The sequence below is a fragment of the Montipora capricornis genome, chromosome 12 (assembly GCF_036669925.1).
Source record: "Montipora capricornis isolate CH-2021 chromosome 12, ASM3666992v2, whole genome shotgun sequence".
In the NCBI taxonomy this organism is placed as follows: Eukaryota; Metazoa; Cnidaria; class Anthozoa; order Scleractinia; family Acroporidae; genus Montipora; species Montipora capricornis.
The window spans coordinates 10802580-10817620 of NC_090894.1; the positions used below are offsets into that span (position 1 = coordinate 10802580).

Sequence of the window (15041 nt, forward strand, 5' to 3'; positions counted from 1 at the left end):
ACTGTTATCTGTGGAAAACCCTCTCAAGCCTCCTTTAACAAATGACTTTAACTTAATAATAATACCAACTTTATTCATTCAATGTAATGAAAGGGGGGAACATCAGAGGTTATCCCTATACGAGGGTATCTGCCTGGTGTTATTGATCTAGGGTCGATTTTGACGAGGGAGGAAAACCGGAGTACCCGGACAAAAACCCTCAGAGTCACACTGAGATTGACTGAAACTCTGCCCACATACAACCTCGAGGCCAGGGTTGAACCTGGGTCGCATAGGTGGTAGGTGTGGTTGACATTAGCACTAAGCCACCCTGAGTTCCCAACTTTGCCCTCACACGAGGGTGGAGCAAGCAGCTCTAGTTAGCTTTCAATGTGATTGGCTGCTTGGTAAAAGGCAACAATAAAGACTAGACTACAAACAATAGCTCAGACTTAAAAGAACAATGGAATCTGCTAGAATTACAAATAACAGCTGTAGCTTTCAAAACCAGCTTCACTTCCCTTAGATTAACATCATACGTTACTAAACACAATTACTTCAGAAACCATCTTTTTTATTTATATGCAAGACCTTTAACAAATCAGTGAAAGCAATCAATTTAATTTTCCATTAAATAATGAAATATTATTTAGTTAATGGATGCTTCATTGCATCAAGCAATAATAACATGCAAGTCCAACTTAGAGCAGCAACAGATTTGTACACAGTACAGAAATGTCAGTGTGCAAAAGCTTGTCAGAGGAAGGGCAGTGCCTAGTCCATATCCATGGTTTACACTTGTCTTCAAGAGGAGCACATGAGCCATGCAGGTAAATTTGGATTGTATGAACTCTCCACATGCTTGAACATGTTGCTCAGATAGTAGCTGCTGCCCCAACCAAACAATATATTTGCTTGTATATTCATTTCTAGTTCTTACAAGTCCTTTGGCTTTTTGATTCTCCAAAAAATAGGTTTCATTTTATGACGTTTACAATTAGACCCTTCGCACTCAAGGGCCAAGGGTCAATAGCCCATTCGGCTTCGCCTCATGGGCTATTGGCCCATACCCCTTGCGGGCTACGGGTCTAATTGTTAAAATTGCCTAAAATTTTTAACTCTGCGCTTAAAATTTCAGCAATGCGCCTAAAAATTTACATCTGGTCGCAAAAGTGCTCCCAAAGCCAAAAATAAACTTCGAGCCTGGCTTAAGTGTAAATATTTTTCCTAGGGAATCAATCAAAGCTTTGATATACCTGACCAACGAATAATAACATTAATTAAGCAAAGCCCTTTATAATTATATCACAAGCCCATCAATTTTGAGAGAAATACAACCATCCCGAAGTAGGCTTTAGAATTTTAAACAGGCCTGATATAGAGACATTTTAATACTTTGGAACCAAGATTTTACTTTTTACCACAATAATAATTATTGCTTGTAATCTGTTGTCAATAAGAGTCTAGATAACGCTGCTTGTATCAATGTGTCAAGCAACCAATCAGATTGCAAGAAAGTTATAGACATTTTTTTTCCTTTAACGTTGAATATTAAGGTGAAAAACAAATCGCATGTGGTTCAGCGTTGTCTGTACTCTCATCGACAAGGATATTGGTCATCAAAGTGGTCAAAATTTTCTTGTGGACTCACTTGGCCACCCAGCACCAGGTTCAGACACTTATTTATATAAACAATGTATATACATATTTACAAGAACAATATTATTACTTGAAAGTTCATTTACTATAATTAACTCTTCGCAGGATTGCAATAAAATCTTCTAAGTATAAATAACTTTTCAACATAATTAACAATAATATTCAACTTACCAATGCCATGATAATAAAATACAGTAACGTTTTAAGTATTGTCAATTTCATATTTCATGCTAAATTATACTGAAGAATAATTGAAGAACTACTTGTATTGAAAAGTTTGGACAGAAAGGGCATAGCTTAAATTTCATTTTTGAAAAGCTTAAGATAACAATACTCCATGCAAGGTAAAATGGAATTTAATTTGTTTCCATTGCTAACAAGGTTTGCTCAAAGATATTCAAGCTTTTGTTCAAATTCACAAACTGTACACATGATTTTACTAAATAACAACATTGAGAAATTATTATATCTCTGAAAACATTGGACGGATGTTGTTCAAACTTGGCAGTGGTAATCTATGTCAGGCAATGCACAAGATGATACCATCTACGCTGACAACTATTTTTGCGGCTGACTCTATTTAAACTCTATTTAACACAAGATTGATTTATTGTCATAATAAAACCTATTCACTCTTGGCAAGCTTATACACAGATGTAAAGCATGGGTAGCACATTCATTTCAAGTCTGACCATCTGCCTGCACTTATCAGTTCAAAATCTGAGATATTTGGTTCATTGCAAAGAGGGACTGAAAACGAGTGTGCCTTCTCTGATGTACATTACTGGTGAGTAGTTTCAACAACACCCATCCAATATTTTCAGAGATATTCTCAATTTTGTGATTTATTACAGTTGTGTACAGTTTGCGCCGTCATCAATTTTTGAAAAAAAACTTGAATATCTCAGAACCAAGAGAAGATATTCCAAAATAGACAACACCATTCTTCATCCTTTCTAAAGGTCTTTAAAATAAGCAAAAGACATGTTTTAATTCGAAGGCACTTTAAGCAAAGCCCTTTATATCACAAATCCCTCAAATTTGAGATAAATAACCATCCCAAAAGCTTTTAAATATCAGTAACACTTTCAATCCCAAAAATGAGAATTATAGGTAAATTTAATTCTATGTGATGTCACATAATTTTCCCTGTTTGTGGTCACCGCTTAGGGGACATTAATAGGTCAAAGAAATTTTATATACTATACCCACAGTCATAAATGGTTTGAAACGAGGAGTCACATCATAATTAAATAAAGTATGATGGTGTGGGTGAATGTAGTCCTGAAAAGGACTATTTGAGATATGTGTATTGCGTTTGGTGTTTAGAAAAGCAGCAATCACTGTTTCTACGACCAGAGTTTTTATAGTACCTACTGACGTCACACAAATCACTCGAACCTGAACGTAACTTCCGTTCAAGGTTGCCAAAATGTCAGTCAGTAGAGAGCTTAGGCAACAGGACAGCTGGAAGACTAAGGACGGCAGAATGACAAAAAAATGTCGTGCAAGACTGTGCAATCCCAATCTTACAGTACATTTTTTTCGTCATTCTTCCGTCCTGAGTCTTCCAGCCGTCCTGTTGCGTAAGCTCCCTAATGTCATCTCAAACAGTCCTTCTTGGAACTACACTCACCCGGACAATCGTGCTTTGGTTGATTATTATCCTCAGTAAAAATCCCAGGATTAATTCCCTGGGACAAACAAAATTTGAGGAAATGAAAATAATATAATTTCACTGGCCAAATGGCGCAGTGACATTTCGATGCCTCCAGTTCCAGCTGGAGAGTCAGTGACTCAGAAACAGAGTAGATATAAACTAGACAGAAACTAGACAATAACAACTATCATTGATTAACAAAGCATGTTGCATTACTACTAAGCAAGCAGCCAGCAATATTTGAGCAAAGACAAGGGAAAACTTGAATTCACTTCCCCATTAGGCAGGTGTATTTCAATTTTCTTCCAACATATTAGCGAATTCCTTCAAACAATGCCTATGGAAAAGGGGGAATTAAAGAGTTATGAAGAAGACAGCCGGGGTTGGATCTGGAAAGTTGCTGATGACCTTAGGGTTAAATTCATCACTAGCTTTGACGAAATTATTTTTGATGGGTGCTACAAAGACCAAAAATTCAAAAACCCAAAACATATTACTCCCCGACTTGTCATTTCAACAAATATGACCGAAACTTAATTCCGACCTGTGGAAAGATGTCGGTAACAAACTATCAGTAGGGTAAGAAACAATAATATTTCCTAACCAACGGCATTTATTCCATCCCATATTATAGGAGAAATACATTGTGCCTTTGCTGCTGTTTCTTTAAGTTGCTGGATGACTTCTACATTAGCCGAGATGAATGTCTTGGACCTGTATAGGACATTGTGCTTCTTGCAAAGTGCTTGAACTTTTGATTTTGTCTCCCGCAGCTTGTGACGTGGTAGCCTTGGGAAGAGATGGTGTTCAATTTGGAACTGCAGCCCCCCATGAAAAAAATCAAGCCAAGGATAACAATCGATATCCATTGTTGTTAGCAGTTGAAGGAGAACATAACCACTGTCTTGGAATACCTCATTTGGGTGGCCATTGTAGGTTTCCATGGAGAAGTGGCTTAGAGTTATCTGAATGTGAAGTATGCCTGCGAGAAAATGTGCCACGAAGACAAAGATAAACAGTGATGTCCAACTGGGAAAAAATGAACACAAGTAAATATACCACGTCCAGAAGAAAATCAAACCAAACAGTTCAAGTTTTTTGTTTCGTCCACTAGGTAATGAATACACCAACAAAAAACTCTGTGCATACAGATTGAAACGTGCAAGACCCATGACTAAAAAGTATAACCAGTGTTGGTATGAGACAAAGAACTTTGCTAGCCCGTCAAAGTAAAGAGTCCTTTCATGATACATGGACTTCACAGACTTGAAAAATTTATCTGTGATAGCAAAGACAGGAAGGTGTTGAATATCAGGATCAAATTCAACTGAATTTGTTACAATATGATGGGCATTGTGGCTTTTTTTCCACCATCCAATGCTGACACCTGTCGTCATGTTTCCAACAAATACGCCGATGACCCAATCTGTGAAATAATCATGTGTGACAGCCATGTGACCACTGTCATGTCCAACAAATGCCATTTGTTGCCAAAAAAGAGCCATGGTAAAAGAAGACGCTACTTGAATGTAAACGTTATTGCTAAATACCACGCCATAAATCAGTGCTGCAAATATGAGGCTCAAATTGATTGCTTGCTGGACGTAGAACCAATCTATTGCAACAAAAAGAAAATTAATGATAATTGTATTTTGTCAGGATACAGTTTTTAATGCATACGACTAGGCATTTAAACACACACAAGTGGTTTTAATGCAAGGTACTCTCCTACACCCTTTTTTGAAATAAGAACCTTTTGTATAAGAGCATTCAAGCCGAGATAAACCAAGAACCGAGTGCACCTGAAGATTGTGGATTAAAACACAGAGCTGAAACAAGTACAGGTATTCAAGTATCTTGGGGTTACCATAAGTGTAGGAGGGTAAGAGGAAGCAGTAAGAGCAAGAATAAACATGGCATGGTCTAAACAGAAGGACTTTACTGGGACTATTTATCATAAACATATGCATATCTGTATATGCATATTTGTGGGAAGGCAGTGTGGCCCAATGACTACGGCGTTTGCCTTCAGATCCAGGGATCTAGGTTCAAGACACGTTCTGGGCACTGGTTGAATTTGTTCCTGGTAGTCCCTGGTTCAACTTCTCAGCTGCACTTGTAAATAGCCAACTAGCTTGCCTCCGGCCAGCTGAGATTCTTAACCGTTGTTGTTGAATGTTCTGCTCTGTCAAAACGATGGAACAGAACAACAACAACTGTTAAGAATCCCAACTGGCCAGAGGCAAACCAGTTGGCTATTTACAAGTGCAGCTGGGAAGTTCAACCAGGGACTACCAGGATCAAATTCAACGAGTGGTCAGAGCGGGTCTTGAACCCCGGATCTCCGGATCTCAAGGCAAGCACCCTAACCACTTGGCACACTGCATCCTCATTAGCGCAGTACCTCCAGAAATGGCACTGGAGCGTCGTACCAAACGAGTCATCCCGGGATTTCGGCCCGTGCGATCGCTTTTGGATGCAGTTGGCCCTTCGCTGCTTTCTGCTACCGACATCGCCTTCCGGTACGGCATTGAATAGGCTAGTAAATATATATTGAATAGGCGGTATTTGTCATTTGCATTCAGAACAAACTCTTCCCATTCTTCAATTCTTTTTTGTCACCTTTCATGTCAAAAATATTTGCACTGTCATAACATGTGGGAAAACTAGTTCAACAATGTTTTCCAATTATGGCCGACAATTTTGGGGGAGGAGACTAAATGTCAGAAGTAAACGAAAGAACTATTATTATTTCAAGGTCAACGTTTTCTTTGCGAAGGTGCTGCTGAATATAGTATTAAAATTTTAAAATTTCAAGTTCCACATATCTAACTTGAAAAGCTTATTCCTAACCTTTGTTTGAAATTGCGTAAAAGGTGTGAACAAAACAGGTGAAAATTTATGATTTCGATAAGATTTTGATCAAAAGGGTAGGACAGCTTAAAAAAACAAACAGGAAATTAAAATCCACAACATTTCCTTCACATTCAATAGGCGGTTTTCTAAAATTGAACTTAATTGCAGCTTGAAACCAGAAAAAGAAACCGACCACAAAGACAAAAGATCAACTTACAGTCTGTGTCAAGACAGCCCTCGACTTCTTCCCTTAATCTGCGATAGTCTTGGTCCAGGGAAGAGCCCTTGATAGACGCCATGCAATCATCCTTGACCTCGCCAATTTTGAAAGCGGGCAGCTTCTTTTCTATGATGGACGATTTATGAAAGGCTTTGAAGACATCAGAGCATTCGCGACCGGCCATATAACGAATTGGAAGTTCCCCACCGGGATGATACGGCGCCCAACGGCTTACATCGTAAACGCCACCGTCGATAACTACCCAGTAATCCCCTTTGGTGTTGTGCTGTTTCACCTCTTCGAGACTATACCATTTTGTTTGCTTCATTCTAAGGAAGCAACAAAAAAAATACCTTCGTAACTCGACAAGAACAAGCCAGTGGAAAAACTGACATCTGCAGTAGCAGCTGGGAGTATACCGAGAGTCGCATGCTGATTGGGTTAACACACTGGCGCCATTGGTTTCAACCAATCATTGGGCAGAATTTGCAAAATATCCCTCAGGGTAAATGTTACACGTGCCCAGCAAATGCTGATGATAAAATGTACTTCTTCTCTCTTCTATAATTATTTATTAGAAGCAACGCGGGAAAACTTTGACTATTCAGTTTGAAGAATGATCTATTTCTCTTTTGTTGGCTACCTTGACCACTTTTTGCAAGTTTGATCTAACATGCAAAGGTTATGCAATTGAGTACAAAGTACGAAAGTGGAACTACAACTGCACGCCCTACCTCTTCAAACGGTTCAATGCCTGAATCGATCAAAGCTCAGGAAAGATCGTCAATGAATTATCAAGAATAACAGCTTGCCATGGGAAAATTGAATTTACCATGCGTGAGGTCAAAGTGACAACAGATATATTGACTTTTAAGACAAGGAAACTCCGGTCGTTTTTCGAAAAGAGACCAAATATTGTTGATGAGGGAGAACGTAAATTGAATTTATTGAATTGTGTCATATAATCAGGTAAAATCAGTCGTAAACATGAAATTACACAACTATGATACAGTGTATCATAGTTGTGTAATTTCATGTTTAAGACTGATTTTACCTGATTATACAAGTGTGCGTGATCGATGATTTTCACGGTGATTTATATGCGGCAAAGCCTGTCCTCATTTGTTGATATAGACATTGACAAAGTGGACGGATGATCGAGGGCGCTTTAATGAATATAATACTCACCGTCCGGTTAATGTGGATATATATCTTATGACTTTATGTCGTTGAAATACCACTTCAGAGCAATTCGGTCTGTTATTCGGGGAAGGGATTTGATGGAAAATAGTTGACAAATGTTTATTTATAGCCGGCAATCAGACCAAAAATAGTACATTTTGTTAATTATTCGTAACAATTGTAAACATTAAATATTCATTATATTTTACAGACGTCACGCAAGCACGAGCACTCACGCGATGCAAACAGCTCCCGAGTAGGGTGGGGCTCGTGAGACCTCGCTCAAGAGTGGAGAAGCGAGGGATATTTTAAAAAGTTAAAAGAAACATATTGCATTTGCCCTCACCGAAAAATAACGCTAGCTGTTACAATTACCTTATTGCTAAAAATGGGAATAAAATAGAAATAGGAATTTGTCCCTCAATTGCGTGTATTTCTGGACATGCATGAGCGCTGAAAATGCAAGTGCGACTTTGAAGTGCCGCCGCTACCCAACAAACTTTCACATTTGACAACTACATTATATACGTGTAAGAACGTCAACTCAACAACCCATGAAACGGTGTTCAACTTACAACCGTGCGAACTTTGCAAGGAGGTGTGCGTGTCAATCAAATTCGCACACCCTAATTGGCGCATAAGTCTGTTAGGTGGCCGCGGTAAGGCGTTTCGCACTGTAAAGGCACAAAAACCCTGACTTCATTTCCTTGGCTTAAGAGTTGAAAGGGCTTAACGCGTCGAAATTCGCAAGAAATCATTATTGTTGAGAAATCTTCAAGTCGTTTCTGCGTGATTTGCTCGACCTGCTATGTAAATGTCTGTTATTCAAAGCCTCTTGAAACCGAGATTGAATTACAAGGTGTCTAAAACATGAAAAGTGTTAAGTTTATCACGGTTGTAAAACGCGTTCGTCCCCTTAGCAACTTCTTCCAATAATAACGTTGCGTGACTTTCGACAACTCCTTGAAGGATTTGTCCCTCACAAGATATCTGTTCTAATACCCTAATACTCTTAATTAACTGTGAAAATTTCAGTGGCATCATCCATTTGATTGGACTCTGTTCAAATAATAATATTGTTATATATTTAAAAATACGTTAACATCCAAATTGCATTATTACCGGATTCTGATGAATGCGACTGCAAAGTAGCCGAAAGAACCCTCTTGAGTATTGAAAAGTCGTAGTTCCGGTTGTCGCTTCCGACAACCTTACTTCCGCCATGAAGGCCAAGTTGGAAAAATAGAGAGCTCGAAGTAGTTGTTGACGTTGACGAAACGGTAGACAAACTGGATTTTTTTTAAAGAATTAAAATTTTGAGCAAGAGCTGATACAACGTATTAAATGATCAAAATTTTGCTTCCACTACGAGCAACAGATGATATATGCACGAATATAAACTTATTAAGAAAGAAAAAGGAAATTCCCTTGAGAACATCACGTGATCTAAAATGGGAAAACAAAACGTACAAGCTACGCCATTAGTACCATATCAGGGAAGAAGCAGCTTTCGCGAAGAATCATACAAGTCAAGTTGAGAGGAGTAACGTTACTACTGATGTTTTCTAAAAAAAAAAGATAAGATTTATTGAATCTTATGAATCTTGGACAGCTGCTTTCATGTCTCTGGTGGACAGACAACGTTTCAGCCAGTAAGAAAATGGTGGGCAGAGGTGTCTACAGATAGAAATCAGCCATGAAGCAAGTTTCTCATCTTAGATACACGTCTTAGCTTTATGGCCCATGCAGTTGACTGAAATGGGATTATGCCGCTCAGGTCCACAGGTTGTCGCCGTCCCAAAATACTGATGTCCCAAGAACAAGGGGGAACAGGGGTAGCGCATTGGTGAGAGCGTACCACCAATGTGGCCCGGGTTCGATTCCTTGCGAACGCAGACGTGTTTCCGGCGGTCGTTTCTCTCGATCGCCGGAAATACGTCTGCGTTCGCAGGTACGTCATATGTGTTTTTAGTTTGTTTTTGGTTCTCTTCTTGCTCCGAGAGGTTTTTCTTACTGCCGGCCAAATTCCAACTCGATCTGGAATGAACGAACACATGAAAGAGCTCCTGAGCGCTCTGAAAGTGTTCCATGGGTAAAGAAATTACATTCATTCACTCATTCACACCTCGGTCAGGGACACATCAGAAGCAGTTAACACGAGAACCAATAAGTTACTGTAACACTTCTAAATAGCCAATAAGCTTGAGACAAATGTGGAGGGAGGCAGTGTGACCTTCGTTTAGTGTGTAGTTACGCCGGTTGCCTTGGGATACCGCAATCCCGGGTTCAAGGCCCGCTCTGACCACTCGTTGAATTTGTTCCTGGTAGTCTCTGGTTCAACTTCCCAGCTACACTAGTAAAAAGCCAACTGGCTGGCCTCCAGTTGGACTTCTTAACAGTTGTCAACTTGATGTTGTTATTCTTTGCAGTCGTTTTGTTAACTGTTTCATTGGCCCTGAAAAACCCCTCTAGGAAGCGGTCAATTATATATGTATGTAATTGTGATGTTTGATCAGTGTTCCACAGGTTTCTATCAAACAGAAGCTGCAGCAGAGGAGCTTCGTAACGTACAATGTGATTGGCGCGCTACCCAGCCAAAAACGAAGGACTAAACAATTGAAACAATGACTTAGACTTAAAAACAATAGAGCTTCTTATAATACCAAACAATAGAAAGTTACGACAGCTGCTACACCACTGGAATATAGGAGACTGTAAAGTGACAATATCTTCTCGACGTGTAGAAATCATATATATCGATAGCCAGTCTCGATGGAAGCTAAACCCTGAAAACCTTTCAGCAAGTGTCCTTGACAACAGAACCAGTGACACCTCACCATTCGAGTGGAAGAAACTTTCAACCATCGGGCACATCTGTAGTCAGCGCTCTTTCAGAAAATACTGAGCAAAGAGACCACACGTTGGCGAGTTACGAAGCTCCGATGATATTCCATCACGTCTTGAAAGAAACGGGTGGAAAGATTTCCACAGACCAAATCGCACCAATGACCAACCTTGGTTGAGTCTCACCGGAGGATCGAGGAGTTCCATCGTCCGTCATACTCCCTCCCAGGTGATAGCCACACTAAGCTACAAGAATTCGGCGATAGGAGATCGGGAGGGATCATCATCATGAAGGGATACGTGAACCCCAAAGGAAGAATAATTATGATGAATCTCTTCTCAGACTCAGAAGTTTTTAGGGCTAACAGGCGCAGAGATTATGCAAGCATGTGACAATGTTTTTAAAGGCTACAAGAATGAAGGTTACGTGCACAAAGTTCCCAAATTTATTGCAACGAACCATGGTTTCTTTCGCGCGCTTCTGTGATCCCAGAAAAAAAAACCATTACAAGCTTAAGTTTTCTACGATGCATCAATGAAAGACGGAGGAAACAGTACTTCCTTTTTCTAAATTACAATAAGAACTGATGTCTTGATTTGTTTCCGTCGAGGGCCAAAATATTAAGCCTTGTCGGCCGGATGATATTTGCGAGATGTTCCAGCTTCTGGATGTTCTAACAAGCTCAGTCAGGCAAACCACCATACCTTCGGTTTCTCTGGCGCAATTCACTGACTCCACTTGCGAACCGGACATTTTCGAGTTTTACTGAAAGACTGGTTCAGAGTTTCAAAAAACGTGCGTGCGTCGAGATAAAAGCAAGCATATATTAAACAAAGGATTTCTAATGCAAATTCTATTTACTGTGCAACTATTCGGTAACCGGTCGATCCGCCCCTGAGTCGATCCGAGTCGATCCGCCCCGTATCATCACAAAGTCGATCCATCCATGGATCGACCGCAATTCAACTATTCACCTGAACAAAAAAGACAATTATATGCATGTTTTTATCCCGACGTGCACATTCATTACTTGAAACTCCGAACTGGGTCATTGCTATGATCGGCTTTTATTTAGTGATACGGTATCTCCGTTCTGTTCCCAATGCAACTCGTTCTTATTTCCCATGCTCAGAAGTGTGCTGACAAATTTCCGGAAGCTGAGAAGACCGTTGACAACTTTATGTACACCATGTACTGAAAGCTTGCGAATAAGTAAGGTTGCATGGTGTAAGCATGTGCTAGATCTGAAACCTCGGGCTTCATGATTGTGCATGGTACAACGCCAACTTAGTTGTCCAGAGGTCCCATTTGTGCGAAGGGTGGATGGAGCTATCCACTGGATAAATCACTATCCACTGAATAACTCAATCGGTTTTGCTAGTGTTTATCCGCTGGATAGTGACTTATTCGGTGGATAGCGTTATAGGGCAACCGTAACACGTCACAATTATTCCAGATGGCGGCGCCCGCGAAATTTGAAAGCGAGAATAAGCGATTAAAAAAAAAATTCCCTTTTCCAGATATAAACACTTTTTTGAAAACAAATTTCGAACAAATTTGTAAACATCATTTTCTTCGGTTTAACTTTATTCTGTAGTAAGAGTGGAGGTTCCCTTTAACACTGAATCTTGGAAAGAAAAGCTTTTCATCCTTCGCTCGATAGTTCTTTTTCCAGATTCAAATTTACCTATACATTTAGGCAAGCCTAAAAGCGAAGCTCTTCAGTTATTTATTTGTCTTTTTGTTTTCAGATATATCATCATTTATAACAAATCTGCTTACCATACGACTTGTCCGCTGGCAGGCATGCTCACTATATTGTATGAATTAGTCTATTTTCCGGTGCTCTTTTCCTTCTCGTTTCGCCGTTTTCGTCTCCATTATCAGACAGCCTGTTTTCTCGTACTCCTGTTTGCTCCTTCCGCTGATCATCACTATATCATCTCTTTTATTCGGGCTCTTTTTTGCTGACTATCTCGTTGTTTGTGTCGTATATCTCGCCTGTTTTCTGGTGCTCGCAGTCGCTCGCTTACTCGTCGCTTTCTGTTTTTTTTTTCTTTTGTTCTCTCTCTTTCTCTTCTTTTCTTTCCTCGATGTACGAGGAAAAAAAAAGTCTTAGCTTGTTTTTTGATTGCTTTCAATTTTTTTGCCTGTTTTACAAAAACGCAGTGAGGCGAACTAAGTTATTTGATAAATGAGATCAACATCTGACATGCGAAATCTTAATCAGGGGCACCCAACGTCAATTTTCGGAAAATATCTGTTCGGAAGACAATTTGAGATCTAGAATTTTCGGAACATTTGTTGTAAAATTTCTTGCTTGCCTGCCTGTCCTAGGATTTTCGAATATCTAAAAAATGGTATAATTGCCCATTTTTAACGGATTTTTACCCTAAAAAGGTCACCTAGAATTTTCGGGAGCCTTTTTTCTGGTTGAAATTTTCGAAAAGGTAAGTTTTGATCCCTATAACTTTCGGATCACTAGACTTTCAGCTAGGGAATCCGAACAGATGAAAAATTTTTAGGGGATAAAAATTTGGCTATATCTACCGTTTAAAGACTAAAATACGTTTAACAATGCTATGTTTAAGTGGTTTTGAACTATATTCTCGTTGGGTGCCCCTGTCTTAATGTCCAGTCTGACCGAATCAGCTGCGTTCCATATTCTGTTTACGCCCTGAAATAGCCACTAAAAATGTTTTTCAGTATTTACTTAGTCTTGGCTTGTCAACTTTGCTTGCATGCTGGCTATGAGTTGATTTTTTGGCTTGAGATTTCGCGCTGGGTAACAACGGTCTCGCAGTTCTCTACAGCACCAAGAATCTGTCGCTAGTCCAAACCCTGCTAATTATCACTGAATAATTATACTACTTACAAGCAGGCTTGTCAAAAAGTCGTGATTTAAAATAAATGAAATTCTATGCGTTTTTATCTATCTGCGACAGAATTGCCAAGATCTTTTTTCAATCCCGTGCTCTGGCAGATATTCTTACAATGAGTATATTTCGAAGAAAAAAACTTACAAGCTATTACGAATGCCGGCAAAATATTCGAAATTGAATCAATCAGTTTTCAAGGAAATATACAACCACCATACCTATGAAAATCGCTTGAACAAGCAGCCAGTCGTTTAGGAAGAGAAAAGTAGTGTTAACCCTTCAGTTGTCAGTGATGTTTGGACAAGGTTTTCAAAGTCTTTGCCAAATCTAACACGTACGAAAAAGGCCAAGATTATCGAAGCCGACAGTATACAATAAATAGTAAATTACTATGTGTTATACTTAAAACAAGAAGAGACCGCTGCGATGTTTTGTCTTAATCACCAATGAGCCGAAACTGGGAATCAATTTATCTTTACCACCTGTTCTGATTGGGCTAAAAAGTGGACCACAAAATACCTCCAGCTTACCTGAATTTGGTCGTAAAATATAAATAGTTTTTTCCTTAATTCTCAATTTGGCGTCTGAGCGGCCTTTCCTATCAAAATTCAGGAGTGTCGCACATGTTAGGTTTTTCATAAATTATCATAAATTTGTATCGAACCATGAATTGAAACATAACCCGGGAGCTCCAATTAACCTTTTTCTCGCAGTTGCTCTGTCAAAGGGAAGCTTATTAGTCTGGTAGACATTTTTTAAACACAAAACTAGGGCGAGTCATAAGGGGGTATGAACAGTAAAAAATATCATCATGTAAATAATAAATTCGCTTAATCTCTGACCCAGGATATCGCCCCGTTTGTCAATCACTTACCGCTTCTACAGCCACAAAACTCTTTTTTACTCTTTATTCTGTACAATCTACAAGCAATGGGCTCAGAACGAGGGTAAAACAAGGTATTAGATGGAATTTTAGCCTCGTTTTTCATTAACAACTATCTTTCTTGCTCGAGTATTTAAAAACAGGTGCAGTAAAATGGCGTCTCATTCACTTTAAAATTTCATTATTTTTGCTAGTTTGCGCATGCTCAATTCAATTTCTTTAACATACCTCAATCGTGCGTTTTTATACGCGGAAAAATGTGAGATATACATTCATTTTTCTTTTGCTATATTCAACGTTGAAGTTCGATATGCTTGCAGCACGAATCAATTATAAAAGCCAAACACGTCTCACCTTCAATTTCCGCAGATGTTCGCTCCTTCTGTTTTTCTTCTTTTTTTTTTATTCGTCAAGTTATACCGCATAAGCGGAAATTTACCTGTAAACCTTGAATGTGACCGTCGAGCGGAACAACTAGAGCTTAGTCGTCAGAAGTCAGATCAAGTCAGTTACTGTACTGGTAAATGTCAAACCGTGAATTGGTGGACAAAAGGAAAACATGAAAACATGGCACTTTTACCTACATATCAAAATGACAGTTCTTTACAAAAATCTAATCATTTTGTTCAGTCGTGATACGGTACGTATCGAGGAGGACAAGATCATTTGCACATACGCCAACAAAGTAAGCTGGAGCTCATGACATCCTGCTCCAAGTGTGGCAGCTCTCCTAGACCCGGAGATCTCGCGTTCAAGACCTGCTTTGACCACCGCGCTCGATCGTTGAATTTGATCGTGGCAGTCCGTAGTTCAACTTCTCGGCTGCACTTGTAAATAGACTTAACTGATTAGAGTGTAATGTGAAGTGCTGGGTTTCT

General features: G+C 39.3%; 1 protein-coding gene across 1 annotated transcript; it reads right to left on the bottom strand.

The window, feature by feature from the left end:
• Positions 1 to 532: 532 nt before the first annotated feature.
• Positions 533 to 13828, bottom strand: LOC138026103 (uncharacterized). Its single transcript, XM_068873300.1, has 3 exons — positions 13811 to 13828; positions 6372 to 6703; positions 533 to 4913 (listed from the first exon to the last, which is right to left on the bottom strand). The coding sequence occupies exons 2-3, from the start codon at positions 6700 to 6702 to the stop codon at positions 3898 to 3900; spliced, it is 1347 nt and encodes a 448-aa protein (XP_068729401.1). The 5' UTR covers position 6703; positions 13811 to 13828; the 3' UTR covers positions 533 to 3897.
• Between the last annotated feature and the right edge of the window lie 1213 nt (positions 13829 to 15041).

Bases quoted from the DNA above. Each gene is read 5' to 3' on its own strand.
- LOC138026103 (XM_068873300.1), bottom strand. From the start codon at position 6,702: ATGAAGCAAACAAAATGGTATAGTCTCGAAGAGGTGAAACAGCACAAC. The intron at 4,914-6,371 runs GTAAGTTGATCT...TTGTTGCAATAG, and splicing joins GGGCTGTCTTGACACAGACT to ATTGGTTCTACGTCCAGCAA.